At 61.6% G+C, this 27,302-nt stretch overlaps 1 protein-coding gene across 2 annotated transcripts in view; it reads right to left on the bottom strand.

Moving 5' to 3' along the window:
* Positions 1–27,302, bottom strand: part of RAI1 (retinoic acid induced 1) — a 77,388-nt gene that overhangs the window by 3,399 nt on the left and 46,687 nt on the right. For both annotated transcript variants that reach the window (XM_082312811.1, XM_082312812.1), the window contains exon 3: positions 622–6,268. In XM_082312811.1, coding sequence (XP_082168937.1) covers positions 622–6,252 — 5,631 coding nt within the window. In that variant the 5' untranslated portion in view covers positions 6,253–6,268. The remainder of the gene's footprint in view (positions 1–621; positions 6,269–27,302) is intronic.

The following is a 27,302-nucleotide window of genomic DNA, read 5'->3' as shown; positions in this document are numbered from 1 at the left end:
CTCTGCCGGGTGGCTGTCACCTCCCTCTCCCCAGCACAAAAACCCCGTGTCCCCTTGGCGGTCTCCCAGCAGCGTCCTCCCTGTTTCGCTCGCTCGATGTGCCCGTGCTCCTCTCACCCTGGGAGAGAAGTAGGGCAGGGCAACCCCCTCCCTCCAGCTCCCCTTCCCCTGCTGCCCATCACTCTGGCATCAGGCCACATCGTGCTCATTTTCGTCTCCCATCCTGCCTTTGCCAGGTTGCATCTGTCCCGCTCCAAGCTGCCCCCTGAGACGCACAGCTGGGCTGGGGGATGCGACCCACCAGGCTCAGCATCCTCACGGTCCTGGGGGGGGCCCTGCTGCCCTCCCAAAACATAACACCACAAAAACGCTTCCATGCCTAAAAGGGGCGTTTTAGGGGGCTAATACAGACGCAGAAGCACAAATCTTGCAGGAAGGCAAGGGGGTTCATGGTGCCTGAACACCTGCCCCGCTCTCCCAGGACGACTCGTCGGGGCCAAGCCTATTAATTTTCATCCCGGCTGGAGGCACTGCCGTGGGAACGGCTTTGGCTGAAGAAGGCCAGCGGGAGATGCCACCCTGCGGTGCTGTGCCGTGCCAGGCGGGCAGCCGAGCTCTTACCAGGTCGGCAGCCGCCTTGACGGCCTCCTGCAGCCCGTAGAGCTTCCCCGCCACCAGGAAAACCCCAGCGGTCCATACGGCACAGGCTTCGTGCAGCCAGTGCTCCTGTGTGTCACCCGCCGGCTCCTGCGGCGGGGACTCGGCCTTGTGACATTCGTGCCGCCGGGGCTTTTCGGCCGCCTCCTCGCCCTCTGTCCTCTCGTCACAGCAGTAGCAGCTCTGCAGCCTGCGAAACATGCCCCGCGGGCTGGAGCGCAGCGCGCTCTGCTTGGCCGCCTCGGCGGCACCCTCCGGCCGTGCCGCCTTGCCGCCAGCACCGCAGCCGCCCTCCGTCCCTCGGGGTGCCCGCTCGGCTGCGGCGGGCGGGATGGTGTCCTCGCCTGGCCCCTCTGCCCGCGCCTTCTCCTTCAGCCGTGACTTCTTCTTGGGCAGACAGTCCTCGGGGTAGTAGGGCCCGCAGAGGTCCCCCAGGTCCTTATAGTTGGCAGGGTTGCGGCACAGGCAGCAAACCAGGCAGGCAGCACTCAGTGCCTTCGACACCACCGGCCCCATGTGCATGGTGGAGGAGGCGGGCAGGGCTGCCCGCGGTCGCGGCGCCGGTCCAGCCGGTCCCCGTTGTAGCCGGGCCTCCTCGCTGGGTGAGTTGACGACAGTGCAGGCAGTGGTGAACTCGCCGCGTCGCTCCACACGGACGTAGGGAGCAAAGGGGGGGGCCCGACTGTCCGCCCGCAGCCGCTTGCAGGAGATGTACTTCAGCCGGATCTCGGGCTCGGCGGGGTGCAGCAGCGGGGCCTGCTGGGCCTGCCGCCGCCGCTTGCCACGGCTCTTGCACCGCGCCGGCACCGCCTTGGCCTTGCCGTGGGCCAGGCGTTTCCGCTGCCGCTTGGAGTAGCCATTGTAGTTGGAGTGGTTGGCCCGTGGCTTCGGCCCCCGCGCTGGCCCGGCAGTGGGGCGTCCCTCGGGGGGGCCATCGCTGCCCCCCACCTCCTTCTCCTCGCTCTTTGGTTTCTTGCCCTCCCGTGGCGCCTCCTCCCTGCCGCCCGGGCCGGCCGCACGCTCCCGGGGCAGCGGTGGCGGCGCGGGGCCCAGAGGCGCCTTGGCCATGCCCAGCGCCGCCGCTTTGCCCTTGCGGTTCCTCTTCTTGGGCAGGAGCCCCAGGCTCTTGGCTGCCATGGTGGAGCTGGGCTGAGCCCCCGGGGCCGGTGCACAGGCTTCACCCTGGCAGCCATCAACAGAGAGCTTCTTCCCACCGCCCAGCTTCCCCTTCGGTGTTCGGCCGTTGGGGTTTCGGCAGAGCTGCTCAGCCACTGGCACGGCGGGCGCCTTCTGCACCGCCGCTGGCTTGGGCATCCGCGCGTCACCCACCGCTGGGGCCAGCCCGCTGTGCTTCACCACCCGCTCCCTTTCCGCCCCTGCCGGGCTCAGCGAGGTGCCATAGGCAGCTGCCGTGGCTGCCGCCACCGCCGCCGTGGCTGCAGGTTTGCAGGCGAACTTCTTCAGGTTGGGTGAGGTGATCTTCTGGACAATGGCCTCCAGCTTGAGGCCGCGGCCCTTGCGGGGAGGCAGCACTTTGGTCTTTGTGGCCTCCTGGAAGGCCGCCCGGGAGGTGATCTTGATGCAGACATCGGGGGCCTCCTTCGGCGGGGGGGGCTTTGGGACGGCTTCGCCAGAGCTCTTGGGGGGCAGCTTGGCTTTCACCTTCTTGGCCACAGGCATCTTCTTGAAGAGGCTGGGGGGGGCCTCTGGCTTCTCCTCCTTCACACCGCCGCTGTTGCTCCGCAGGACCAGGTTCCTCTTCTTGGCAGGGATGGGAGAGATGAAGGTGGACTTCCTCTTCAGCGAGTGCAGGGGCCGCTCGGACATCTTGCCCCCCACACCCGGCCCCGTTTTAGGCAGCTTCATCCGGGCACCCACCTTGCCCTCCTTGTGGGGGCTGCCCGGGGCTGCCAGCTTGAAGGCGGGCGGGAGGTGATTGTTGGGGATGAGCTTCTTGGGCGCCTTGCAGTTCTTCAGCCGGACGTCAGCTGCCCGCTTGCCCCGCCGCCTCTTGGTGTAGAAAACCTCCTGCGTCTTCGTCCGGGAGCGCAGGATCATCGACCGCTGGTCCCTCTCCCCCACCTCCACCGCATCCCCCTCCGGCGGTGTCGGCCCCGCCGCCTCCTCCGCTGTCACCAAGCCAGGCACCAGGAGGGTGGCATCGCCAGCGTTTTGGACCACCTTGGGGGCTGGCCGGCCACTGCGCTTCCTGGCTTTGAAAGCCACTCGCTGTTTAACGCCACAGGCGGGTTTCTTCCCCAGCTTCTCCTGGTGTGTGTGGGGCTTCAGCCCCTCCAGCGGGGCCGTGGCACGGGGCTCGGCGAGGGCGGTGAAGGAGCGGGTGCACATGCGTGCTGGCAGACCCTCGGCTGGAAACCAGGGCGTTTGACTGTGGACATTCTTGCTCGGTATCTCCACCTGACCGTCTGGCCCAAGGCAGGCACTGGCCACACTGCCGGCTGCTGGTAGGTCATCGAAGGGGCTCGGCACGGCACTGCTGGGGCTGTCCCTCTCTGGCAGCCGGCAGTGGACCCTCTTGTTGCGGAGGCTCTTGCCCCGTGAGATGGGCTCCGTCTTCCCCAGTGTGTTTTCGGGGATGAGTTGCTGCTTCACCGTGACTGATGGGGCCAATTCGGCATCGGCTACCTCCGGGTGGGACGTCTCGCCTCCGCCGCTCTGCTCCTCGGGCTGGATGTGGGGCAGGGATGACTTGAACCAGCTCTTCACCTTGGTCTCTGTGCCCACGGCAGGGCCCAGCAGGATGACGGACTGGCCAGAGAGGCGTGCGGCTGGAGCTGGGCTCTCCTTCTCCACCGTGCTGACGGTCTCCTCAGCGGACATGGGCACCTCGCTGGAGGACAGCACGGCGGGCATCTCCGGGGGCTTGGGCAGCGAGGCGTCGTACGTCACCGACTTCTGCTCCGAGCCGGCCAGCTCGCAGAGTGAGGAGTATTCCTCCGCCTCCAGGTCAGATTCCTTCAGCTCTGGTGAGGAGATAATGGGGATCTCGCTGAAGTCCCCAGTCGAGCAGCAGTGCCGGGTGTCCTGCAGCCACCTCTCGCTGTCTGCCTTTGTGGCCTCATCATAGGTCAGTGTCTCCTCCTCTTCCTCCTCCATCACCTGCTGGCCAAAATCCCGGGCCGGCTCGCTCTTGGCCGGCTGCTCGCCGTCGCACAGATCCAAGCCGCAGGCATTTTTTTTCTCCTTGCAGGAGCCCACCAATTTGCCGGGGAACAAGCCCTTGGGGAGGTCAGTGGCTTGCAGGCCCGAGCCCAGCTCCTTCCACCGCAGGCATGCCTCTCCCAGGCTCTCCTCCGGCCAGTCGAAGTGCTCCATGGCATTCTCGGACCCCACCGAGTTGGCGGTGGTGTTCGAGTAGCAGCTGTAGCCAGCGGCCCCCGCGCTCGATGTCGCCGCCGGGATGCTGGGCTTGGAGTTGAATGCCAGCGGGGCCGCGTCCTTCAGTGCATCCTTGGTCTCGGCAGCTGTGAACTCCACCTGGGGACCCTCATACACCTCCTCACCAAAGTCCTTCCCTGCACTGGCCCCCGAAGCCTTGTCCAGCTTGAGGGGCTCGGTGAGTGTGCTGGAGTCGCCCTGGCTGGGCCAGGCACCCTTCACCATGGAGTCCAGGCAGGGCCGGTGGTTCTCCAGCTGGAAGGGGGACTTAGTGGCCTCTTTGCTCAGCATGGGTGAGTTGGCCCAGGCTTTGTCCGCCTTCTCGCTGATGGCGTCCTGCAGGACGATGATCTCGGAAGCCAGCTCCTCCTGGGACAGGGCACTGAGGAGCAGCCGGGGACAGTCCCGTTCGTTGGTCACGTACTTGGTGAAGGTCTCTAGGGGCAGGCTGGCGTGGATGCTCTGGAAGGAGTCGTCCGATTTGGTGGACATGTCATCCGGGGAGGTCACAGAGCAGGTAGACACCGACTCGGGCTTCGGCTTGGAGTTGCTGTTGACGCGGGCAGGGCTGCGGTTCTGGTTGCAGTACAGGAAACTCCTCTCCAGCTGGTCCTCCGACCCACTGAGATAGTCGGCGTCCTGTGTCTCGGCGTGGACGGACTGGGGGGTGCTCAGCGGGTCGGACAGGGGGGTCCCCACCTGCTCTGCCGAGTAGGTGCTGCTCTCGGGGCTGCAGTGCTGCCCCTTGAGCTGCTCAGGGGTCCTCGCCGGGGTCTTGATGCCCTTTTTCTGGGGCACGGCTGCTTTGGAAAGCAGCAGCTGCTGGACAGTGTTGGAGATGTTCTCCACCTGGGAGGTGAGCGCCGTCAGGCTCTGCAGGCTCAGGTCCGACAGCAGGTTTTCGGGCAGCTTCTCCTTCTGCAAGTTTTTGCAGTTCCCGGATTGAGTATCAGGGCTCGTCCCGTCGGTGGGAGAAGGGTTCAGCAGCGGCATGAAATGGCTGGGGTCGGCGATGCCGGCTGGGAAGGCGCCAGTGCTCAGCGGCTGCTGGCTGTACTGGAAGTTCTCCAGGTTGGGCATCAGCGGGGAGGGAGTGGAGCTGTAGGACGGGGACCTGCCGACGGAGCGAGCCGGTGAGTGGCTGGCGCTGGGGCTGAAGGTCTGGTAGTATTGCTCCGGCGTTCGGACAGGTGGCGCGTCACCCTGGCAGTAGGTCTGGCCTGGCTGGTTGTAATGTTGGTACTTGGCCAGGTTTTGGTAGTGGAGGGTCTCCGGGGTGTGATGCCGCCCCTGCAAGGGCTGCGGGGGCTGCGGGGGCTGTGGCGGCTGCGGGGGCTGCGGCGGCGGTGGCTGCGGGGGCTGCGGCGGCGGCTGCGGGGGCTGCTCGTAGCCAATGCGGTTGGGCTGGTAGCCGTGCAGGTTGGGCACACGGGGGCCGGGGGCCAGGCTGGCGGCGCTGCCCAGGGGCCGCTCCAGCGGCGGCTGCCCCGAGGGTGCCGTGCAGCTCTTGTAGGAGTGCGCCGGCTGGCTGCCCCCCGGCACCGAGGAGTAGGTGGAGGAGGCAGGGAAGGACTGTGAGTGCTGCCCAAAGTGGGGGCTCTGTGAGAAGGGCATGGGTGAGGAGACGTCGTTTGGCAGCTTCTGCCGCTGCAGCTTGGGGTAGGGGAGTGCAGGCGGCTGCTGCTGCTGCTGCTGCTGCTGCTGCTGCTGCTGCTGCTGCTGCTGAAAGTGAGTCCGGAAGGGCAGCGAGGCGGCCGCCGGCTCGTGGTACGGCCGCCCGCCCACCAGCGCCGCCGCCGTCTTCTTCATCAGGCTGTCCTCATACTTGGCCACGTCGCCGGGGAGCGCCTGCGGCTGGCCGCCCCACGCCTGCAAGCCCTCCTCCCCTGAATAACGGGCCGGATAGGGGCTGTTCTCCTGCACAGCGTAATTGGAAAAGGCCGGCCTGCCTTGCAGCTGCTGCCCCGCTAATTGCTTGTTTCCCCGGTGGTATTTCTCCACGGTGCTGTTCTCGTAGCCTGAGTACGGCAGTTGCTGCTGACTGTAGTACTCCTTCGCCACCAGCCTCTGCCGCTCGCAGTTCGGCCCTGCCTGACTTTGATGCCTGTAATTCTCCAGGCGTGATGTATCTTGTGAAGTCGGCTGGTAGCTCTGCTGGTTGCCATGGAAACCACACCTTTCTCGAAAGGACTGCATGGCGCGGGCTCGTTATCTGCGAAGAGAGAGAGGCGAGAATTCAAATGAAGCATCCCCACCGCGGCGGGCTGGGGAGCACGGCCGCGCGTGGAGAGGGGCAGCGTCGCATGCGCCGCGGGGGCATCGCCTCGCCTGCCGTGGCATCGCCCCGCTGGCACTGTGTCGCCTCGCCGGCGCCCTGGAGCACAGCACCTGGCAATGCATCGCCTCGCGTCGCCCTGCATTGCATTGTGTCACGTCGCGTCGCCCCGCATCGCCTCACATCGCCCTGCGTTGCATCTCCTTGCGCTGCATTGCCCTGCATCGCGTCGCCTTGCATTGCATCCCTCTGCATTGCATCGCCTTGCATTGCATCTCCCTGCATTGTATTGTCCTGCATCGCGTTGCCCCGCATCATGTTGTCTTGCATTGCGTCGCCCTACATCTTATCACCTTGCATTGCATTGCTCTGCATTGCATCACATCACATCGCCTTGCATTGCATTGCATCGCCCTGCATCACATCACCTTGCATTGCACTGCCCTGTATTGCCCTAGATCGCAGCAGCTGGCTTTGCATCACCTCGCATCGCTCTGCATCACATCGTGTCACCCCACATCACATCGCTTGGTGTTGCATCACCTCACCTTGCATCGCCCTGCACCGTCCTCTACCATATCTCCTTGCATCGCCCCGTGCTGCATGGCCCTGCTTTGCAGCATGGTGCCTGCGAGCTGGGGGGTGGCTGGGGTCCAGCTGCCTCCTTCCTGCCTGCGGCACGGCAAGCCCGCGCTCCCAACCCTGCTGCTGGGAGCCTTCCCCGTCTCTGCCGCCTACCCCAGCTTTGCAGGGTGAACAAATCCCCTCTCTGCCCACCCCACGTGGTGCAATGACACCTGCACCATGTTGGGGTCCCCCAGCCCAGGTGCTCTGCATTTCACGCACCTACTGCCCCTCGCCTCTGCAAATCACTTACCCCCCCTCCTCACACACCCTTCCCAGGGACACCGGGATCCCGCGAGCCCCTTCAAATACCCCGCTTATTGCCATTGTTTTTAATTATTGGGCTAATTACTGGAAGCAGCAGCGTGGAGGGCCAGAACCGCAGGCTCTGCTGCAAAAAAAGTAATTTCAACTTGCTGGCTCTGCCTGTCTCTGCCTGCTGCTGCCTCCCGCAGCCCCCCCGGACCCAGCCGATCCCCCTTGCCCCGGTGCGATACCATCTGGAAGCTGTCTGCTCCCGCCAGCAGACATCTATTAGCCGAGCGCCTCGCCACCACTGTCATTAAACCTGCCCATTTCCTAGCTCCGCTTGCGTTAGGTGCAGGGAAGCACCTGGGTCATTGGTTTGATCTCAGAGGCAGCGGAGCGGCTTGCGGGGACCCCGTGAGCCAATGAAGGGCTGCGTGGCGGGGGGGGACACATGCTGCCTGTCCCTGGCACCAGTGGGTTGGAGGTGCCGGCAGGGCATGAGCCTGTTTTGGCACTGGCCTGAGATTTGGGAGCCTGGGTTAGGGCAGCCCCAAGGGTCTGCAGCTCCCCAGGGACTTCCCCGGTGCTGCTCCCTTGGCACTGTGCCGCGGCGGTGACGCCCCATGCAGCCCATGCTGTCTCCTCTGCCTTCATTAAGGTGAGTGCAACGAGGGGAGGGGACGGGGTGCTGGTGGTGTCTGACACCCAGCACCCACCGGCAGAGCTGAGCCCAGCCCTGCTCTCTGGCACACCTCCCTGCCCTGCCAGCCACGCTGGGCAGCCCCGAGCCGGGGGACCCACGTGTCCCCCTGCCACCCTCGTGTCACTGCCATAACGTGCCGAACGGCGCGTGGCTCCGGACGGCCCCTTTGTCGGTGGCTCTGCCGTAGTCGTACAAATTGCACCGCTGGTTTGATCAGTCCCAGCTTGGCCCCCTTTCCTCCCAGTGCCCTGTGGACACCAGTAACGTCTCAGCACCTTTTCAGGGTCTACGTACACAGACGGGGCTTTATTTAGTTATATTTCCATAACCGCCGGCAGCTCAGGGATGCACTGATCGCACAGTGCCCTCCGGCACCACTGGAGCCGGGCTCGGTGCCACCCATACCAGCCTGGCACCCTGTCCCTGCTCCCCCCCCCCCCCCCCGCCCCGTCCCTTTTTGGACGCTTTCCATGTTGCTTCCCTGTATTGCAGCTGCATCTTGCAGGCTGCATGGGCAACTGCATGCAGTTAAAGCCTACATCCCAGGGAGAAGACGGGTCAATTAAAAATCTGGTGAGGCTGGCGTGAAAGCACCTACCACGGTGTGGGCGCGGTGCTGCCCTGTCCTGCATTGGGGCTGCTGGAACAAAGGCAGCAAAATCAAAGCCAGGCCTCTGGGGCAGCCCCGGGCGGCGGCGAGAAAATTAAAGGGAGAAAAGGGCCCCTCACGCTCCACGTGGAAGCAGGTTTGAAAAATGAAATCGGCTTGAGAAGACCCTGGGCTGGTGCTTTAAGGGGAGCTTTTCCCCCCCTTTCTCTTTTATTATTAATTATTATTATTAATTAATTATTGTTACTTTTTCAAAAGCTGGGACAATGCCACACCAAGCAAAAGCGCTCAGTGCAAGGGGACAGGTCACTTAACGGCACGCAGAGGAGAGGATGCACAAAGGGAGCATGTGCACGGGGTGTGCACATGTGCAGGCTGTGCATGCACACAGGGTGCGCATGGATGTGGGGTGTGCACGCGTGCAGGGTGTGCATGGACGTGGGGCGTGCACGTGTGCAGGGTGTGCAGCGCTGTGCGCGCAAGCAGGGCGTGCATGTGCGTGGGGGGGAGGAAGCCCCCCGGCAGGATCGAGCCATGGGGACAGCCAGCCTCGGCCACATCCCCGTGCCTGGCAAAGCCTCGGGCTCATCCTGCACCCCTGGGCGTCTTCTTACAGGGGTCACAATATGTGGGGCTGGATGAGGCCCACTGGGCAGGAGATGCGGCCAGGGCTGCCCGTTGCTTCCCCATCCGAGACGAGTCGAAATCCTGTGCTGAGCGAGGTGCCTTGCCTGGAGCCATGGCCCCATCTCCCGCAGGCTACCCGGGCACCGGGCTCTGCTGGGGGTTGGATGCTGCCGTTCGGGGCCGGGAGGGACACACTCGTCACCGTAGCACCCAGACCTGTCGGCAGAGCCGGAGGCCAGCTCTGCCCTTGGCTCTGCCACAGCTTTGCCGGAGAAGGGTCGTAACAGATGTTGCCGCCTGATGTAGGCTGTTTCCGAGCAAACGCTTTAATGGCATCAAATCAAGCTGTCGACAGCAGCGAGGTTACGGCCCTTCCCTGGAGGGGGAGGCGCCGCGGCCGTGGGGCCCTGCACACTCGCTCGCCCTGCCGCGTCCCTGCCGGATGCGCTCCCCCGGCCCCGAAGAAGTGTCCAGCCCGGCTCCCGCTGCCCCCGTGATGGGAATTGATACGGGACTGCCAGTGCGCGGCTGCAGCCGTACGCATGCCCTCGGCGGCCTGGTAAAGCCACTGTGGCCGCAGCCAGGGCTTACGGCATGGGTCCCTGGGAAGGGATCCCCAGGGCATCCGTGGGAAGAGGCAGGGACTTGGGGCCATCACGGTGCCTGGGGCCAGCATGATCCCATCCCTGCAATCCAAGGAGCCATGCTCATCTCTGGCTACAGCCACCCTGGAGCATCCTGTCCCCTCGGTCCCCAGGGATGTGGGGACAGCCGAGCCAGCCCCACAGCTCCCAGCACAGCCCCGGCGTCACCCTTTGGGGACATGCAAGACCCACTGCACCTCCCAGAGCTGATGCATGACCCGGGGCCACGCTGTGGTGCACGAGGCCATGCTGCAGTGCACGGGGCTCACGCGGTGCACGGGGCTGACGCAGCGCACAGGGCTGGTGCCGGGAGCTGAGCCGGGGCACCGCGCGGCACTGCCAGGCCAGCGCAGCCCTGCTGCTGCAGACGCCCGCCCGCGCAGTGGCTCACAGCCTGCCTGCTGCTCAGGAGGATTTGTGCTGCGTGGCTGGGTTTGGTGTTATTTTCCTCCCCCCATCCCTCCGTCCTTCCCTGCCTTCTCTCCTTTCCTCCCCCTTCCCCTTGCCTGGCAGGGACATGGCAGGGCCAGATCCGGAGCCCTCTGAAGGCAGCCCAGGACTTTCCGTGGGAGGTGACCCTCGGTAAGCACCCAAGACCCCCAACGCCTCGGCCGCGGGGGCAGCGGGCATCCCCCAGCACCCCACACCTCGGCCTCGCTTCCCAGCTGCTGCTCATCCCGCGGGGCCTGATCCAGCTGCCCCTCAGCCCTGCTGCTCCTCCGGCTGCTCCCTCGCCTGTGCTGCTGCGCCATCAACAAGGACTCAACGACTAAAAATAGCAGCGCGTTCTCGCAGGGGGGATGCTTTGCCATCAGAGCAGTGCTGGCACCGTGGACCCCCGCTCCCCACCGCAAAACCCCTGCACCAAACCCCCTCCCAGCCCTCACCCCCCACCCAAGGGTGCAGCCCCACATGGTGAAGCGGCATCAGAGCGGGGAGCAAAGGGATAGGACCCCCCCCTCCGACACCTTCAGTGGTTCTCGGGGGGGAATAAGCGCCTATCAAGGAGCGTCAGCCCCGGATTTGTTTAATTGTGAGCTGGTGGAGTTTAAAGAAACCCTTTCTGGCTGGCTGCCACACTGCAAACTGCTCCGGAGAATTTGATTATTAAGGGAGGAGAGAAAAGGGGAGGTTGGGGGGGAGTCGGGGGGGGGGGGGTCGGGGTGTGTGGGACAGCCTGGGAAAGGGCGTCCTGCCCCCAGGAGCTGGGAATGAGAGGAACTGGGGGGACAGACAGACAGACAGGACCCCGGCAGTACAAAGGGACCCACGGGGCTCGCCCGGGGCAGGGTCAAACCCTCAGGCTGCCACCATCCATCTGTCCCTGCACCCTGCGGACGCCCCTGCGGTGCCTGGCACACTGGGTGATGGCACCCAGCTCAGCAGGGCTGGGCACCCCCGGTTGGGTGCACCCGCTGTCTGTGCACCCCCCCCTTCAATGCACCCTCTAATGCCCCCTGTTAATGTTAGTGCACCCTTGCCCCAATGCATCCCTTTAATGAACCCTCCCTCCAGTGAACCCCTTTAATACACCCTCTCTCCAATGCACCCCATTAACAAACCCTCTCCCCAGTCCCCCCGCCCCATGACCACCACCATCTCCCACAACGCCAACGCTTCATCCCAGCGCAGCGACTTGGGGGGAGGGGGTACCCACAGGGCAGACCCCAGCCCCCCGCTTCCCCCCATCACCGCGTTCCCCTCCCTCTTTCGGCGCTCAGCCGACCGGAGCAGCTGTTCCCTGCACACTTCACTTGCCCGCAGATGATGATAAATGGAGCTGGGGCTGCGCCGCCCATTGCGTGGGGGTGGGCGGATGCGGGTAGCAAGGAGGAGGAGGAGGGATGGGGTGCCCCATCTCCTGCAGACCCCCCCAGATCACGCTGCTCCTCCCATCCAACTGCTGGGGAATTCCCTGGGCAGGTCCCCCCCCAAACCCCCCCGAAAGGGGGGGTTTGCGGGGGGGACCTGCCCAGGGAATTCCCATTGCAATGGGGTGCATCCCCATCAGCATCAGGTCAATGACCCATTTGGGGGGCACAGTCCTTCATCCCTGCCTCCCCCCCAGCTCTGTTCCTCCCCACCGAGGAATTTTACTCGGGGAAAAAAAACATCGCCTGCGAACCGCACTCATGACTCAACGTTTCTGCTGGCCCCGGTTTCTCCGTCGCTTGCCAGGGGAAGCCCGTGGCCTCTCCAACCTCATCCCCTCACATGGAAATCCGGCTCATTTGCCTGCTCCATCCTCTCTCCCTTTGGTTTTTCCTCCTTTATTTTTTGGGGCCGGGGGGGGGGGGGGGCGGTTGGGTCCTTGATGTCAGGGCTGGGAGGTTTGCAGAGGGTTGGGCTGCGGAGGATGGGGAGGATCTGAGAGTCAGAGCAAGTTGCTGTGTTTTTTCTTGCTGCTGGAAAATGCCAGCTGGCAGGAAAGGATTTGAAAGGCAAGGGAGGGATAAAAAAGAAAGGGCGGGGGGGAGAGAGAGAAAAGGGGGAAAAAGGGGAAAAAAGAAAAAAAGAAAAAAAAGAAGAAAGAAAAAAAGAAAAAAGAAAAAAGAGAAGAAGAAAGAAGAGAGAAAGCAAAAAGAAAGAAAAAAGAAAGAAAAAAGAAAAAAATGGGAAAATAGAAAAAAGAAAGAAAAAGAGAAAAGAAAAGAGAAAAAAGGGAAAAAAAGAAAAAAGGGGGAAAAGAAAAAAAGAAGGCGGAAAAAGGAAAAACAAGGGAAAAAAAGAAAAAAAAAAGGGGGAAAAAAAGGCTGGAGGCTCTCAGCAAAGCAGATGCTCAGCCTGAGCCTCCCTGAGCAAATTCCCTCTCCGGCAGGGAAGTGTGCTCCGGAGCAAAATTCGTCGCCGGATGTAACATGGAGGGAGGGCGCTGCGTGTTCTCGCTCCCCAGCAAGGGGATTGACATCAACCTTGAGGCACTGGCGGGGAGAGGAAAACAAGCCTGTCTTGAGGCTGGAAATACGGCTGAGGTTAAGGAGGGACTCGGCTCTCCCAGCCTCCACAACTAAATCCTGCTGCAGACCTGCCTGCAGCTGCCGGCGCGGGCAGGTGGCGGCAAGGAAGGGCAAAAAGAGCCCGCGCCGGGGGCACCGACGGGCACAACCACGGCCGTGGGGCAGCTGGGGCAGCCATTCACTGCCGTGGTGACCTTCAGCCAACCCTCCAGCCTTAAAGCAAGCGAGTAGTGCGGTGCCGGCACGGTGCCAGCGCGGTGCCGGCACGAGGCGACAGCCTGGCCAGGTCTCGGCATGCTCCCGTTTTTCTTTACTCACTTTCTGCCTGACGGGTCAGGATCCTTCTTCCTTCCTCCCTTCCTTCCTTCCTCCCTGCCCTCCTGCTCTCAGCCTGACTCACTTCAATAACAATTAACCATTCCAATCATTATTGTGACTACTAATATTACCCCCCACACACACCCCGTTTTGCCCCCCTGCCTCAGTTTCCCCTTGAAGCCAGAAAGAAACCGCATCCCTGCAAGGAAAGGGTGGGGGGAGCAGAGCAGCCGGAGCGATGCTGGCAATCACCGCCGGTGATGAAGCGCTGCTCTGCGGCTCTCCAGATGCGGCCCGTCGGCCGTGCCGCCCAGGGCCGATGCCAGCTGATTGCTTGCAATATTTCGTGCGCTGCTCATATGCAAATTGCCAGCGAGACCCTCCCTGCGGAGCAGCCTCCCAGCCAGTCGCTCATTGGTACGGCTGCCGGACAAGCTGTTTAGCTTGAAACTATACAAACAAGATGCTGGTTTGTTACCAGGAGGGAAGTGGGTGCCAGACCCCCAAGGCGCTGTGGGACCCCCCTCGCTGGGCGAGGAAAGTGGGGTGCCCCACAGCATCCTCCCCAGTGACGCTGAGGCCCCATGTGGTTCATGCCACTCGCAACAAAAATAAAAGCAAATAAAAACTCTCCCAAGGATGGGAGAGCAAATAGATCCTCGTCCCGGTCCCAGATCCACTCTGCACGCAGCTGTCTTGTGAGCTGGCTGCTCCCGGATGCTGCAAGCGGATGCAGTTGAACGTGCGAGGCTGCGCTCCCTGGGGAACACGATGGGGATGGCTCATGGTCCCCAGGCTGTGCTGGCCTGCAGGTGCCCGCCAAGCCCTCCGGCCCGGCAAAACCACACCAAACCTGGTGGCAGGACCTGGCATCTGCCCAGCACCACAGCTTGGAGCCATCCTGCACCCTGCATGGGGAACCTGGCTGGGATGGGACTGCTCTCCAGCTGTGCCTCAGGTTCCTCTGGGAGGTGTTGGGGCTCCCGTCCCCAGCCAGCACTGCCGGGCTGGGAAATGCCAGCCCGGGAGTACGGGGATGGAGCGGGCTCATGCCCCAGCCCCATGCTGGGGTCCTGGACCTCCTGCCCCAGTGGGCGTCTCCATCCCCAGCAGCCCTGCAGACCCCAGAGGGTGACAGGTGGCCGTCACCCCCAGGACATTGCCAGCTCTCCCAGCCATGCCGCTGGGTCCATCCCCTCCGGCTTCGTTGGGTCGGGCTCTGCCCCTGCCACAGACAGTTTTTCCCCCAAAACTCTGCAAATTCACACTGCAGAGGCCAAAACCAGCTGCCGCGGGATGGCCGCTGACAGGCAAAGGACAGACACTGGCACCTGGCTGCACCCTGTCCCCCTCCCACACTCACGCTCCCGCTCCAGGAGGTAATGACGCGCTGCCACCGGTGCCCCGCATTCCTGTCATGTCCCCACCATGCCCCCTCCCCACTGGCAGGCACACGGGGACATTTATGCTCATGTTTTAGATGAGTGTTATTAAATATTACCTGTGGTCTCAGTCCCATTGAGACCCCCTCACCAGGACCCACGGTTACGGGGGGCATTACCCTGTCTCCCCTTTGCCTTCCCATGGTCCGGTTTGGCAGCATCTCCTGCCTTTGCTTTTGGAGCAGCCGCTCCACCGTGCCAAATCACAACGCCCAAGCCAGAGACCCACCACCCACTGGCTCCCCACCGCCGGCATGGCAAACCCCCCGCCCCGGTCACGAGCACCCTGCCGACGCCATGCTTCGGCGTCTGCCTGCAGACAGGTCTGTCTGCCGGAGACGAATTCGGCTGCGCCACAGCCAGGCTCTGCCCTCTAAGTCATCTCCCGCCAGCAGCAGACAGCTCGGTAATGAAGCGTAATGCTCCGACACTCCCCTGAGTGACAGTGGCCAGCACCGGCTGCGTCCCGGTGGCTCGGCACAGCCTCCTCTGCCTGCTGGGGGGGGGAAGAGAGGGGGAAAAATGAGCATCCCCTTGCCACGAGCAGGGCTGGGGGCTGCGGAGCGGCACGTCTCCCCAGCCGGCATGGTGGGAGCCGGTACCCCCAGCTGGGCCTCTGCTAGGGGATGCTGAGCAGGAATCCCCTGGGGAAAAAGACAAAAAAAGAACAAAAAGGGGTTTAAAAAAATAAATCGAGGTTAAAAAAATAGAATAAAAGGGGTTTGAAAAATATAAATCGAGGTTCGGTGTCGTGTGATAAATTATTTCAGTATTATACATTCCTCATCTCCAAATCCCGAAGACAAATACTGGGGCAGGTGAACTGGAGAAGCAGATTTCCAAAGGCCTTCTCCTGGTTCCTGGTTATTGACTCTGTCAGTCACCGTGGGCGCCATCCCAACCTTTCACATCCCGCAAAATCTGCCTGCTCCTTTTGTTCCTGCTGACAAAAACGGGGTGGGGGGGAAGAGGAGGGGAGAGGAATTTGGGGCAGGGAACTTCCAAAAGGGATGATTAAGGAGTTAATCTGCCGGAAATAGATAAGGAGCTTAGAGCTGCTGGTATTTGACTGTCCAAGTTTGGATTCAGCATGTCTTAAACACTGGCTGGAATGTACTTAGATATGACCAAAGTACATGTCCCCCCGAGGAATTACCAGGTTGCCAATTAGATTTGCTTCCCAGATTCACTCAAACCTTCACAAGCTTCTTCAGAGCAGGAAAATTGCTGCCTGTCCCTGGGGAGGCGGCGGAGCAGCCGCTGCCGCCCGGCCCCGCAGCCGGCATGGCAGAGATCCCGGCAGCACGTGGGCAGCCACCAGGGTTTGCGGGAAGGCGGCACGGCCGGGGTGATGGCGAGGCAACAATGCCTGCGCTGGGGCATGAGAGCACTGGGCATGGCTTGGTGGGTGCTGCCGGGGGGGTCTGGGTGGTTTTGGGTGCTGAGGGATGCGGGTGTGAGACTCCCCACGGCCACGGCTCGGCACTGGGGATGCCGGCGTGCTGGCTGGGCGCTCACCGGACCAGGCTCAGCATTCCGCAGGGCTGCAGAGCCGGGGCTCTCCCCGCCTCTGACCAGGCTCCCCGTGCTGCCACGCAGCCAAATCCAACCCAAACTACCCCAACCTGGCTCCACCTGAGTCAGCAGCAGCCAGAGCCATCCCGGCCTCCAGGCAGGGGGCACAACGCAGAGCGGAGCTGTGATGCCACGCAGGGAAGGCGAACAAACACCAGTGGCGAATGACTTGCTCCCGGTCCCCGCGGGCACTCGGCACACCACGTGCTCACCACAAGCCCGATGCTCAGAGCAGCGAGACCCACTGCCCGTGCCAGGGCGGGGGTCACCACCCGGGGGGCACAACCACCACCAGGGCAAAGCAGCATTAGAAAAGCAAACACCATCCCCTGCAAAGCATCCCTTTATCCATTTATTTTAACTACCCCGCTCCCATCCTCGTTATTGACAGTGCTCCATAACGTGAGCACCATTTATGGTGAAAGTAATGAAGTTTGGGGGTTACATGACCATTATGGAGGGAGGACCATAATGGGGGACCCCCACCATTGGCTCCCGCACCCCAAGACAGCGGCGCTGAGCTCCTTTCCTATCCCAGCAGCGAGGCGGTCAGCGCTCACTGAACTCGAGCTGGGTTTCTCTGCTGGCATCCCAATCCCATGGAAAGGTGTCAGGAGCAGCAGCGCATCTCACCGGGCCAGTCTTGGCATCACCGGAACGGCGCAGCGTGATGGAAAGTTGCTGGAACATCAGCTTTGGATGCCGAGTCCTGGTAACCGTTGCTATGTGAAACATTCAGAGGTGGAATTTACTGTCACAGTTAATAATAGATGAAGGTTTTAGAATTTTTGATGCTTTACATTTTAAGCCGTTTGATTTATAATGTTTCAGAAAAGGAGGGGGGAGAGAGAGGGGGGGGAAAAAAGGCAGGAGCCAAACGGCAGTGCGTGGTAAACATGTCGAGCGGGGAGGAGGGCAGGGGGCTCCATCCATCCCCCTGCCCATGCCGGGGACACAGGCGAGACCCCTCAACCACAGCCATTAGGACAGGGTCTCCCCGCCAAGCACGGGGACCAGGGATCATTCCTATGGAAAACCAGGGCGCGATTGGGACCGACCCCCTCAATCAGCAAATTGCACTTCATTTTTCTTTTTTTTTTCCTTAAATTGCTGCATCTCTTCTCATTCTGCCCGTGCGCCCCCGCCGGTGTTTTTATTCCGGCGGGTTGCTGGGTTATTTACTTGCTGGCGCTCCTCTCCCCTCTTGCAGGTGTATTTCAAGTAGGCTCCTTAAATAGCAGCGAGCCGCGCGCCCGCGGCGGTGCGCGCTGGGTCGTGCTGATTAGCAACACGCTGCCAAAAAAAAGAAGGGTCTTATTTCCCCGCTGAGCTGCCGCCGCCTTTGCACAAAGAGGCGCCGATGCCCCGGCACGTGGGGGTGCTACAGCCGGATCCAGGGGTGCTGGTGCTGCTGTGTGCGCTCCACGCCTGAGCTCTCCTTCTGGGAAAACAGCAGCCAGCACAGGTGCTGTGTGAGGGACTTTGGTGTCCCTTGGTGTCCTTCGGTGTCCCTTGGTGTCCCTCAATGTCCCTTGATGGGATCCAAAGCTGCCCAATGCTGAGGATGGCTGCAGCTCCAGCACCTTGCTCCAGCTTCTCCCAAACCCTGGAGCATCCCAACATCCCAAATGCGTGTGTGGAGCATCCCAACATTCCAAACGTGTGCGATCAGGAGGATTTAATCCCGGAAGGCTCAGTGGGGCTCCGGGTCAGGCACAAGCTGGGGAGCCGAGGAGGACACCATGCCTCAGCTACCAGTGCTGGGCCTGCAGGGACGTCTTGATAAAGTTGAGGGGTGTGTGGATAAGAGCGGTTTTCCCCTCTCCTGCCCCAAACCAAGAAGGTTCTGTAGTGCAGAAGGCAGGAGCTGCGTCGTGGTGCTCTCGGGCAGATTCAAAGCAGGGAGGACGAGGGGGCTGGAGCTGGGAGGCTGGAGCATTCCCCCTCAGGCACCCGGAGACATCCCAGCCCTAAACAGCTCCGTGGCTCCTGCCAAGGCCCCAGACAGACACTGGGGCTGCCGGACCCCGGAAAGTGACTGGGGCACGTCCCCTGTCGCCGGCACCCTCCGGTCCCTCTGAAGCCCCCTGCTCCCCCCCAGGACTGGGGATTCCCAGGGGTCCCAGGCTGAGCTGCCCTGTGATGTCTCAGTCAGGGCTTGTGCATCACCCCATTTACATATGCACAGCCTGGCCAGAGCTGAGTATAATTTCTTTATAAAGCAGCTTTGACATGCAGGGTATCTTGCCCTAATGAGGAGGGTTATTCCACAAAGATCCATTACTAATGGGTGTGCGGGCAGGCAGCACCCGCGCACAGACGCCTGCTGCCAAAACCAGCACCTTGGTGTGCCCAGCTCTCCCCTGGCCACGGGGTCCCTGCCGGATTTGCACCCGCAGCTGAGCAGGTGCTGGCAACCTCTGGGCTCCCACCCAGGTCCTGGCAAGATCCTGATGTCCCCACGTCTCTGCCGGCTGTGTCTCTGCGATAAAAACCACTTGCAGGTCCGAAAACACAACCGCACGGCACGCCTTGGTGTGGAAATCATTCAACCCTTCCAGAAAAGCGGCTCCAGGAAGGGAGATTGAGGCCAGCATGGCTCCAGCATCCCCCGGTACCCATGAGGTCCCTGCTTGAAACACCGAACCCTCCATGTCCCCAATTGCACAGGTACCCGCTCTCTGCCGCGGCCCCAAACGAAGACACTGCTCCCGCCAGGCACAGGCTCAGCCGCCACGGCGGCTGCCAGCGATCAGCCCCTCATTACCAAAACCGCCTTATTAAAAAACATAAAAAGGCTTTAAAACCCGGAACTCCCCCAAGAGCAAGTCCCTCCCCACAGACCCCCAACAAACTCGGTGCACCAGTTCAGCCCCACCACTCCCCCCCGACCCCTCCGGGGACCCCCGTGAGCGGCGGGTGCCTCATTAGCCAGCGCCGTGCCGGCAATTGGCTGAAACTCGTTTGCGGCGTCAAGCGGCTCTGCCCCAGACACCTTCTCATACGACCGGAGGCGCGGTACGTCCCAGGGCACTGTCACAATATATTAAGACGCAGCGCTAAAAATAAGCAACGGCAAAAATAAGCAAGGAAATCGCAGTCCCTGCCTGCCCCTGCCAGCCTCGCGCGGGCAGAGCCCCCGCTAACTGCACGCGGGCTGGAGAAGCATGGCAGGAAAGAGAGGATTTTGCTGGGTTTTATTAAAATGACGCGGTTTTCCCCTTCCCTCTGCCCCCATCTCCAGCCTCACCGAGGAGAGAGCCCTGCAGTGACACACAGGACTTGGTGACAAATCATCCCGGGGGGGTGGGTTTTTCTGCATGCCAGTGGTTTGGGGCATGGCCATGGCTGGTGCTCGGCCCTGTGCCCCCCCGGGGCTGGAGCGGACCCTTGCCCACCCCACACAGCCCAGGACGGGGCTCTGCTCCCCACTGGGGCCATCCCCAGGGCTGGCGAGCTGGGAGCCACGGGCACAGCACCACATGCCTGGCTGTGGTCTGGCGTCAAAGGGTGGCTGGGTTTTGGCCAGCCCTGTGTTAGATGCAATGCCCAGGCTGGTGCCCTGCGGCCGTCCCCATCCCAGCAGCTCCCCGGCAGGGCACCCATCTGCAAACACCCCATTTTCCCCGCTTGCTGCTACCCAGGCCACGCAAGCACCGGCGTGGCACAGGCTGTGGGATGGGGCTGGGAGCACCTCTCCCCCAGGGACGCATTTTGCACTAGAGCACCCAGGGCAGATGCAGGCAAGAGGCTGCCCACACCCATCCTGCTGCCTGCACCCATCCCACTGCCTGCACCCCATGGGGTCCCATGCTGCATGCTGGGTCCCATGGGGACATCGGAGGGACCAGCAGGGACACAGGCTCTGCTGTCTCTGGGAGATGAAAGGGCAGCTCCAAGCTTGGGGACGGCTCCGTGCCTCCAGCCGAAGGCGTGCGGCCGCCCTGCTGCCTCGGCTGCGGCTGGAACGAATGCATGCACATACCTCTGCCCCGGCACGGGTGTTTGCTCTTCTCTTCCGCGGCTGTGATTGATTAAAGGATCAGGGACATCTGAGAATGGAGGCAGCAGCGGCAGCAGCAGAAGCAGCTCCCTTTGGACTTGGAGAGCTTCCTTGCCTGCTGCTTGCTGCTGCCGTTGCCTGTCAGGCAGCTTTTAATCAAGGTTTGCTTATATCTGCAAAGGCCTTTCCCAGAGGGATGAAGGGAGGAAAAGAGGGGGGGAGAGTATATTAACATGCCAGCCACCCTCCCTCTCCCTCTCCTTTGTTTATGGAGAGGGTCAGTGCTTGGAAACGGCTGGTGGGGACGGGGAAAGGCACTTTGGGGGTGCTGGGGGTGCTGGCGGCACGGTGCGGCTCTTGGCGGGTCTGGGTATCGCCGCATGGCCGTGGGTAGGGAGGGTATCGGCACCCAGCTGGGATGCACTCGGCGACAGCAATGGTGCGTGCAGGGAGCAGGACCTGGCGGCCAGGGCTTGGTGGCTTCCTCCTGATGGCCCTGGACGTATGGCGTGTCCCCACAGGTGCTGCGGTGGACACAGCAGGGATGCAGGGACCAACCTGCACACCCCTGAAGCAGAGTCTCAGCCCAGAGAGACCAGCACCATCCATGTGCTGACACTGACACCAACCATATGCCGAGACCAGCCAAGTGGGGGGACCCCAGGCCCCTCCATCCTGCCCCCAGCCCCACAGAGGGTCAGGGTCTCCCGTCCTACAGCAGCACCAGGGCCACCGCCCCGGGGTGGCCATGTCACAATGTCCCATCTCCCTTCTGCAGCACAGGCTTGGGAAGTGATACTGGGGCTGCAGAGAGCCTGACGCCAGCCCCAAACCTGCCCCGCAGCACCCCAGGAATGGGTTTGCCCCACGACGCTGGGATTTCGGCACAGCACAGCCAGGCTGGGAGCAGCCCCGGCAGCACCCACCTCGCTGCTGTCGCCCGCTCCAGCCACCACCAGAGCCCGTGCACGCCCGTGCAAGCAGCGCAGGAGAACGGGTGACCCCCAGCCCCACGTTCCCCCATCGAGCAATGCGTCTGCCATTGACGTGCATCACTTAGGCTCTCCATGTTATCTTATTGCTCAGCTAATGACCTGCTAAAAGTATTATGTGAAAAACCGCACTCTTAGCCAGCCATTAAACTGGTTAGGACCAGCGGGTCATGCTTTATTGCTTTAATAACTGAGTTTATGAAAGGTCGTCTCATAACTGATAACATGCATAATTTTTGTAACTTAATTAATGCTGCTAATATACTGGAGTCTCCACCAGCTGCTGTTGCAACTGATGTGCAGTTTGCATCCAGAACGGGGCCAGGTAGCGTATCCCGGGCCAGGCTCTGCCCTGCCGTCCTTGCCAGGCAGCACCTGCGGTGGGAGCAGGGTGCGAATCTGCGCTGAAACCCTGCCGTGCCACTTTTCCGCATTGGAGCATCCTGTTCAGAAATGCTGCAGCTGGGAAGGGGATCGCTGTGAGCAGGCAGAGGGGGATTGGGGCCAGACCCTGGCTTCCAACCCGACAAGGCTGCAGAGAAGCGATTTCTTTGCTTCCCCTGTGCCCAGCCCGTGCAGCAGCCAAGGGCGGATGTGTGACCCACAATCAGGGAGAGTTTTGCCCAGGGAAGGACCAAAAACCTCTGCAGGATGGCAGTCACTCCAGCAATCCCATACATCCCCACCTGGAGTTAAAACCGGGCAAAGGAGCTTTGCCCTGAGTGGGGATTTGGGGTTGTGCCCCAGGAGGGGTTCCCCTGGGAGCCCCAGGACTGGCCCTGCTCCTCCCAGCGACGCCGCGGGCAGACGGGCTGGCACAGGGCTGGCTCCTGAGGGCTGCACATCAATCGCGGCCCCGCAGAGGTAAATGTCACAGAGCCGGCTGCCTTTCTTCCCAGCGCTGTATTTTTTAAGGACAACCTCCTTGACAAGAACACATTTTTCTCATTAAAGGGGGGAAAAAAAATAAAGAAGCAAACAACTTCTCCCCAATGGCCCTAGCACACACCTGGGGGGCTGAGTGTCTGTGGGGGGAGCTGGCAACCGGAGGCATTTTCCAGGCAGCAAAACCGGGCCCTTCCCTTGCAAAAAAAAAAAATGTAAATAGGAGCCCAGGTGCATGCGGTGTGCAAGTCCCTGATATGCTGCCACCAGCAAATCTGGTGAGCTGCAAATCCCCGGCACCGCGCATCCAGCGCTGCAAATCCGAGCTGCTCCAGTCGCCTGCTTAGTTTTGCAAATTCTTTCCTGCTGGCTGAGAAAAGCCAATATGTCTGCTGCTCCCGCTCCAGCGCAATAATTGTTCAGTGCTGGTTATCATCCTGCCAGAAAGGCACGAGCTACCGCTGGGGCACTCTGCTTGCTGTAAATGCAGCTAGATGATTTCCTAGCAAATGCAAGTTTTCCAAGGAAGTGGGTGGAATCTGCTTGTCTCTGATTAGACAGCTTGGGTTTTTGTTTTCCTGGTGCTTTAGAGAGAGAGAGAGAGAGAAAAAAAAAAAAGAGGCATAAAATATGTGGCTTTCCATCCCCTCTGCCCTGAAACACAGGCTCGTATGCATCCCGGCGATGGTCCCCCTGGGACGTGCAGCTTTGCCCACACTCTGAGCAATGATCCTGTGGAATGAGGCTATGATCTTTCATCAATCATCGCCGAGTGCTTCTCCCTCCCGCACCCGCTCCCCAGGCCGTGCCCGCTGCGAGCGTATGATCCCGCCACTCCGTTTTGCCTCCTCACCTCCAAAAATCAAAGGGTGCAGGGTTGGCCCCCCAGTGGGTCAGGACCCTGCTCCGGGCTGGGGGGCACAGGGCAGCCCGTCTGCCACCCTCCCAGCTCGGCACGATCGAGGGATGCTTGGGAGGGGATGCGGGATGCCGGAGAGCCCTTCCGCAAGGAGAGGCTTGCAGGATCGCTGCTCATGGGCAGGGTGAATCCCGAATCCCGGGGCAGCATCCAGGCTAACAGGGAAGCTGCGAGGGAGGCGGGATCAGGACAAGCCCTCAGGCTGCAGAGAGGCAGATCTGCCTCCCCGCCCTTGCCAGGGGAGGAAAAATGACTTGAAATTAAGATTTCCTGATGTTTGGGGGCTTGGAGACCTTGACACCCCCTGCGTCCATCTGGCTCTTCCCCTCTCGCGGCGGCTTGCTCCTGCGTCCCTGTCTATCCGTGAATACCAATTATGGTTTAGGAGAATGTATATCTGAGATGTGCAAATACAAAAGGCAGGAAATAAAAGTCATCTCTTACCGAAGAGGAGAGGTAACCATGACTACCTGGGACCTCATTTAAAACTGTGCCGGCCGCAGGCTAAATGGCAACGCTTCCTATTGTTACACACGTTTACGGAAAGCTTTGAAAACCCGTTTCCCCCCCAAAACCAGCTGGGAAGTAAGAATGAGAATGAGAATTGGAGGGGGGGAGGATGTAGATGATATTTATTGGTGTTTGCGGGCTGGTTTTGCGTCCCCCCTGCATGAAAACAGCCGGCGAGCTGAAACTTCAAATGAGCAACACGGAGGGAGACGGAGCGCCGGCGGCTGCGGCATCGTGGCTCCGGCACCACGTGGCAGCCGGCCGGGATCCCGCGCAGCAAAGGCAGAGATGCGGCTCGAGCGCTTGGAGACAGATGCACCCCGGGAGGAACACGGCAAACAAGCAAGCCTGCAAAGGGCTCCTGACACTGCAAGCGCTGCTGGGATGTGCTGGGGACTTGGGGGGAACTGGGAGGAGCTGGTGGCTCCCGGTGCCAGCCCCAGCCATGTTGCATGGTTGCTGCTCACCATGCCATGGCCAGCACCCAGGCACGCTTTGCCCATCGGCACAGACCGCGGTTGGTGGGATCTCACATGTCGCAGCCGTGGGTTGCATGCTGGATCCTGCACCCTGCAGGAGGGATGCCCAGGAGGTCGGTGGGTGACTGGGAAGCACCGGCTGCCCAGCAGACCCTCTTCACCAGCCAGGGCCGCAGTGCCGGTGCAGAGGCCGGGGACGCTGGCCCGCTGTCTTGGGCCGCCCGCAGAGACACCTGGTTGCTCTGACATGCATGTAACTGTGACCTGCTCCATCCACCCCAAAGACCAGGAAAGCTGTCCTCTGTCCACCAAAGACCAGGAAAGCTGTCCTCCAGCCACCAGCCTAGCCGGGGCCTCGCACTGCTCTTGAGCTCGCATTTACAAGGCCAATGACAGGGCAATTAAATTCCCCGTTTTTTGGTTCAAGGGCCATCCCACCTTCCATGCTAGCAGTGTGCCCCTCGCCAAGGTGAAGCCAGGAAGAAGCGGGACTGTGCCAGTGCTTGCCCTTCCTTGTCACCCCATGAGCAGCCGCCAGGTCCCTGGGGTTCTGGGGATGGCTTTCCCCATGGGGGGCAGCACCAGGACGGCCCTTGCATCAAACACAGCCAGCCGCTGCCAGGGAGGGATTTCCCAGCAGGGGCATCGACAGGAGTTGGTGCTCCCGGAGAGGAGCCAGTGTGAGGCAGAGAGCGGAGCAGCCGCTCCAACACATCTGGGCCCTTGGGAGGTGCCAGCAGTTCCCACCTGGGTGATAGGAGGTTCCTGCTCCAGCCTTACACCATGTGAAGCAGCAGGCGAGGAAGATTCGCCTCCCTATGCACACAGATTTGCTACGCCCAAAGGAAGGATCAGTGCCAGACAGCACCGTGCCGATTCCCCACCGGGATAAAGCCATTGGAGTAAAACCCTGCAATGGGTGATGCGATGGGTGGGATGGCGGGAGGACTGGCAGCTCTTCTCCCTGCTGGTGGGCAGCTGGGAATGGGGAACCCCCGCCGCCTCAATGGTGTAAAACTGGGCAGGATGGCGCAGGGGGAAGCACAGCAGCAGGGCCTGATCCAGTTCCTGCTGCCGCATGGGGTGCAGCAAGCACCGCTCCCTCTGCACCCTCCCAAAGCCCCATGTTAGGCGAGACCACAAAATGCCTTCCTGGCCTGGAAGGCGCTAGGGAAGGGCCCTGCGGGTCTGGGTGCGCCGGAGCTGCCCCAGCAAGGCTCACTGGCATGCACAGCCAGCAGGAACCACCTCGGTGTGCCTCGAAACCAGACGCCACTTTCGCAGGGAGCCACGTTTGGTGCACGGCACCAAGAGGCACCGCTGCGGTTGCAGCCGAACACAGCACTTGCCTTCACCCCTGGCATCCTAGGTTGCTGCTGCAGGCTCCCGCCAGCAAAGCCCTCCCCTGCCTGCTGCTGGCATGGCCATGGCCCCCCATGTCCCCCTGCCAGCATGCCGGACCCACACCTAGGACCACACAACGGGGCTGCAGGCAGGAGCCCAAGCCAGGAATTATGGTCTGTACAAAAGACAATGACAGTGAATCTTGTTACTGGCTTTTCAGCAAACGTAATTCCTTTTTATTAGAAAATTAAAGGGTATGAAAAGCTTTCCAAGGCTGAAGAGCTGAAATGTGCTTTCATAAAATATGCAGCGTCTGATAAAACGGATTTGCTTGTCTGCCTGCCCCGGCCCCCTCCCCCTCCTGGTTATTATTCCTACCGGCAAGGTGATGCCTTTTGCCAAAACACTGATCCCGGCATGGCTGGCTCTTGCCTGTGGAAAACCTTGGGGACGAGCGCTGCTCCCTGGCACCCCAGCCATCTAGCCACGAGGCACCACGCCGCTTGCGCCTGTTTGAGGGTCGGTTTTGGGGTTTTTTTAGCTAAATAAAACTGAGGGGCAGTTTTTCCCCTCCAGGGCTGCAGGTAAAGGCTGATGACGACCCAAACCATCACCCCGAATCCAGGCACGAGGATGCAGTAGTTGCAGGCAGGAGGAGAGGTGAAGCCAGGCAATGACAGACAGAAAGCAGTGGATTCCCCCCAGCCACTGCACAAACAGCAACTATTAAAAACCTCCCGGGGACCCCATCCCAAAGAGAAATCCATGCTGTCCTCCTGTGTGCCAGCACCAAGCCGCGAGCTGCCAGCATCAGGCAGTGGGCAGCTAAGGCAACCTGAGGAATCTTGTTTTCTTCCCTTTAGTCATTCCCTGTCTCTGGCTCTTTTGTCTTTCTGACAGTCCAAGTCAACTTTCCAAGTCTGCGAGGTTAAAGGTTTCTTGCTCTCTCCTGCTTGGGCTTGCAGGGCTGGCGCAGGAGCAGGGGACCACGGCACCACGGATGCTGGCAGGCGGTGCTGCCTTTTCCATCTTTCGTGGGCAGAACACCCTCACCAGCCCAAGGGCAGCAACGCCGGGGGCCAGCTCGACCCTCCAGGTTTTGCATTTCCATTGCCAGGGTCAGTTCTGCCTCTACAAGTCCCTGGAGATGAATGGCAGCAGGACACATCTGTCCCCATGCAGAGATCACCATGGACCCAGGATGGTGCCTGGGGATCCCGCTGTGACCACCACGCTGGCAGGCGTGGGGCTGGCACCCTCCAGCAGTTTGTCACCCTTGTCCTGGTGGAGACTGGGGAGGTGAAACGTCTCCTGGGCACCATCAGGGAGCTGACGCCTTGGCTGGGAGAGGACGGCAGCCCTGGCAGCTGTCCCCAAGTGACTCCAGCCCTGGCAACGTGAAATAGGGGCAGGCGGTGAGGGGACGGCAGCACCACCAGCACACACCCACTGCAGCATGTGGGACCAGCCACTGGACACGAGGCCATGGGGCTGGTGAGGACAGGGACAGGCGGCATCCAGCCGTCTCCCCGCCACCGTGCCCGGCACCAGCACCACCGCTGCAGGGAGAAGCAACCCCAGCGGCCACACCGCTTGCGCCACGGGAGCATGCATCCCCGCGTGCCCCCTTCCTCCCCTCTCGTAAGCAAGCACGCCACGACCCAGCTACGGCGGCTTCTCCTTTCCACCCCATCCGCCCTGGCGGCCATGGCCTCCCCGTGCTGCCGGCAGCGCCATGTGTGTGACGCCTCGCCGGCTATTACCACAGGAAGAGCTGTAACGCTACAGCAAACCTCCCCGCTCAGCCCTGCTACAAATCAGGGTCAGGCGGCAGCGCTGTTAGACAGAGCCTGCCGCTACGTGCTCCTGCTCCTAATGTCCTCCCCGGCACGCTTAATGGGGACGCGGAGGAGAGCGGCGTGGCGAGACGGCGGCTTGGCCCTGCTGCCCATCCGGGGGTTGCTGCCCTCCGATCTGGCTCCCCGGTAGCCGTACCAGCTCCGAGTCGCACACCCCCGGCTCGCCAGCAGCGCTGAGGGTTAACGCCGGGGAGGCACGGCCAGGGATGTTTTCTCCCCCAGGGCTGCTCT

Source organism: Platalea leucorodia, assembly GCF_965183815.1.
Source record: "Platalea leucorodia genome assembly, chromosome: 5".
NCBI lineage: Eukaryota > Metazoa > Chordata > Aves > Pelecaniformes > Threskiornithidae > Platalea > Platalea leucorodia.
Note: the sequence above shows the minus strand (reverse complement) of the source record. Positions and strands in the feature narration are given on the sequence as shown.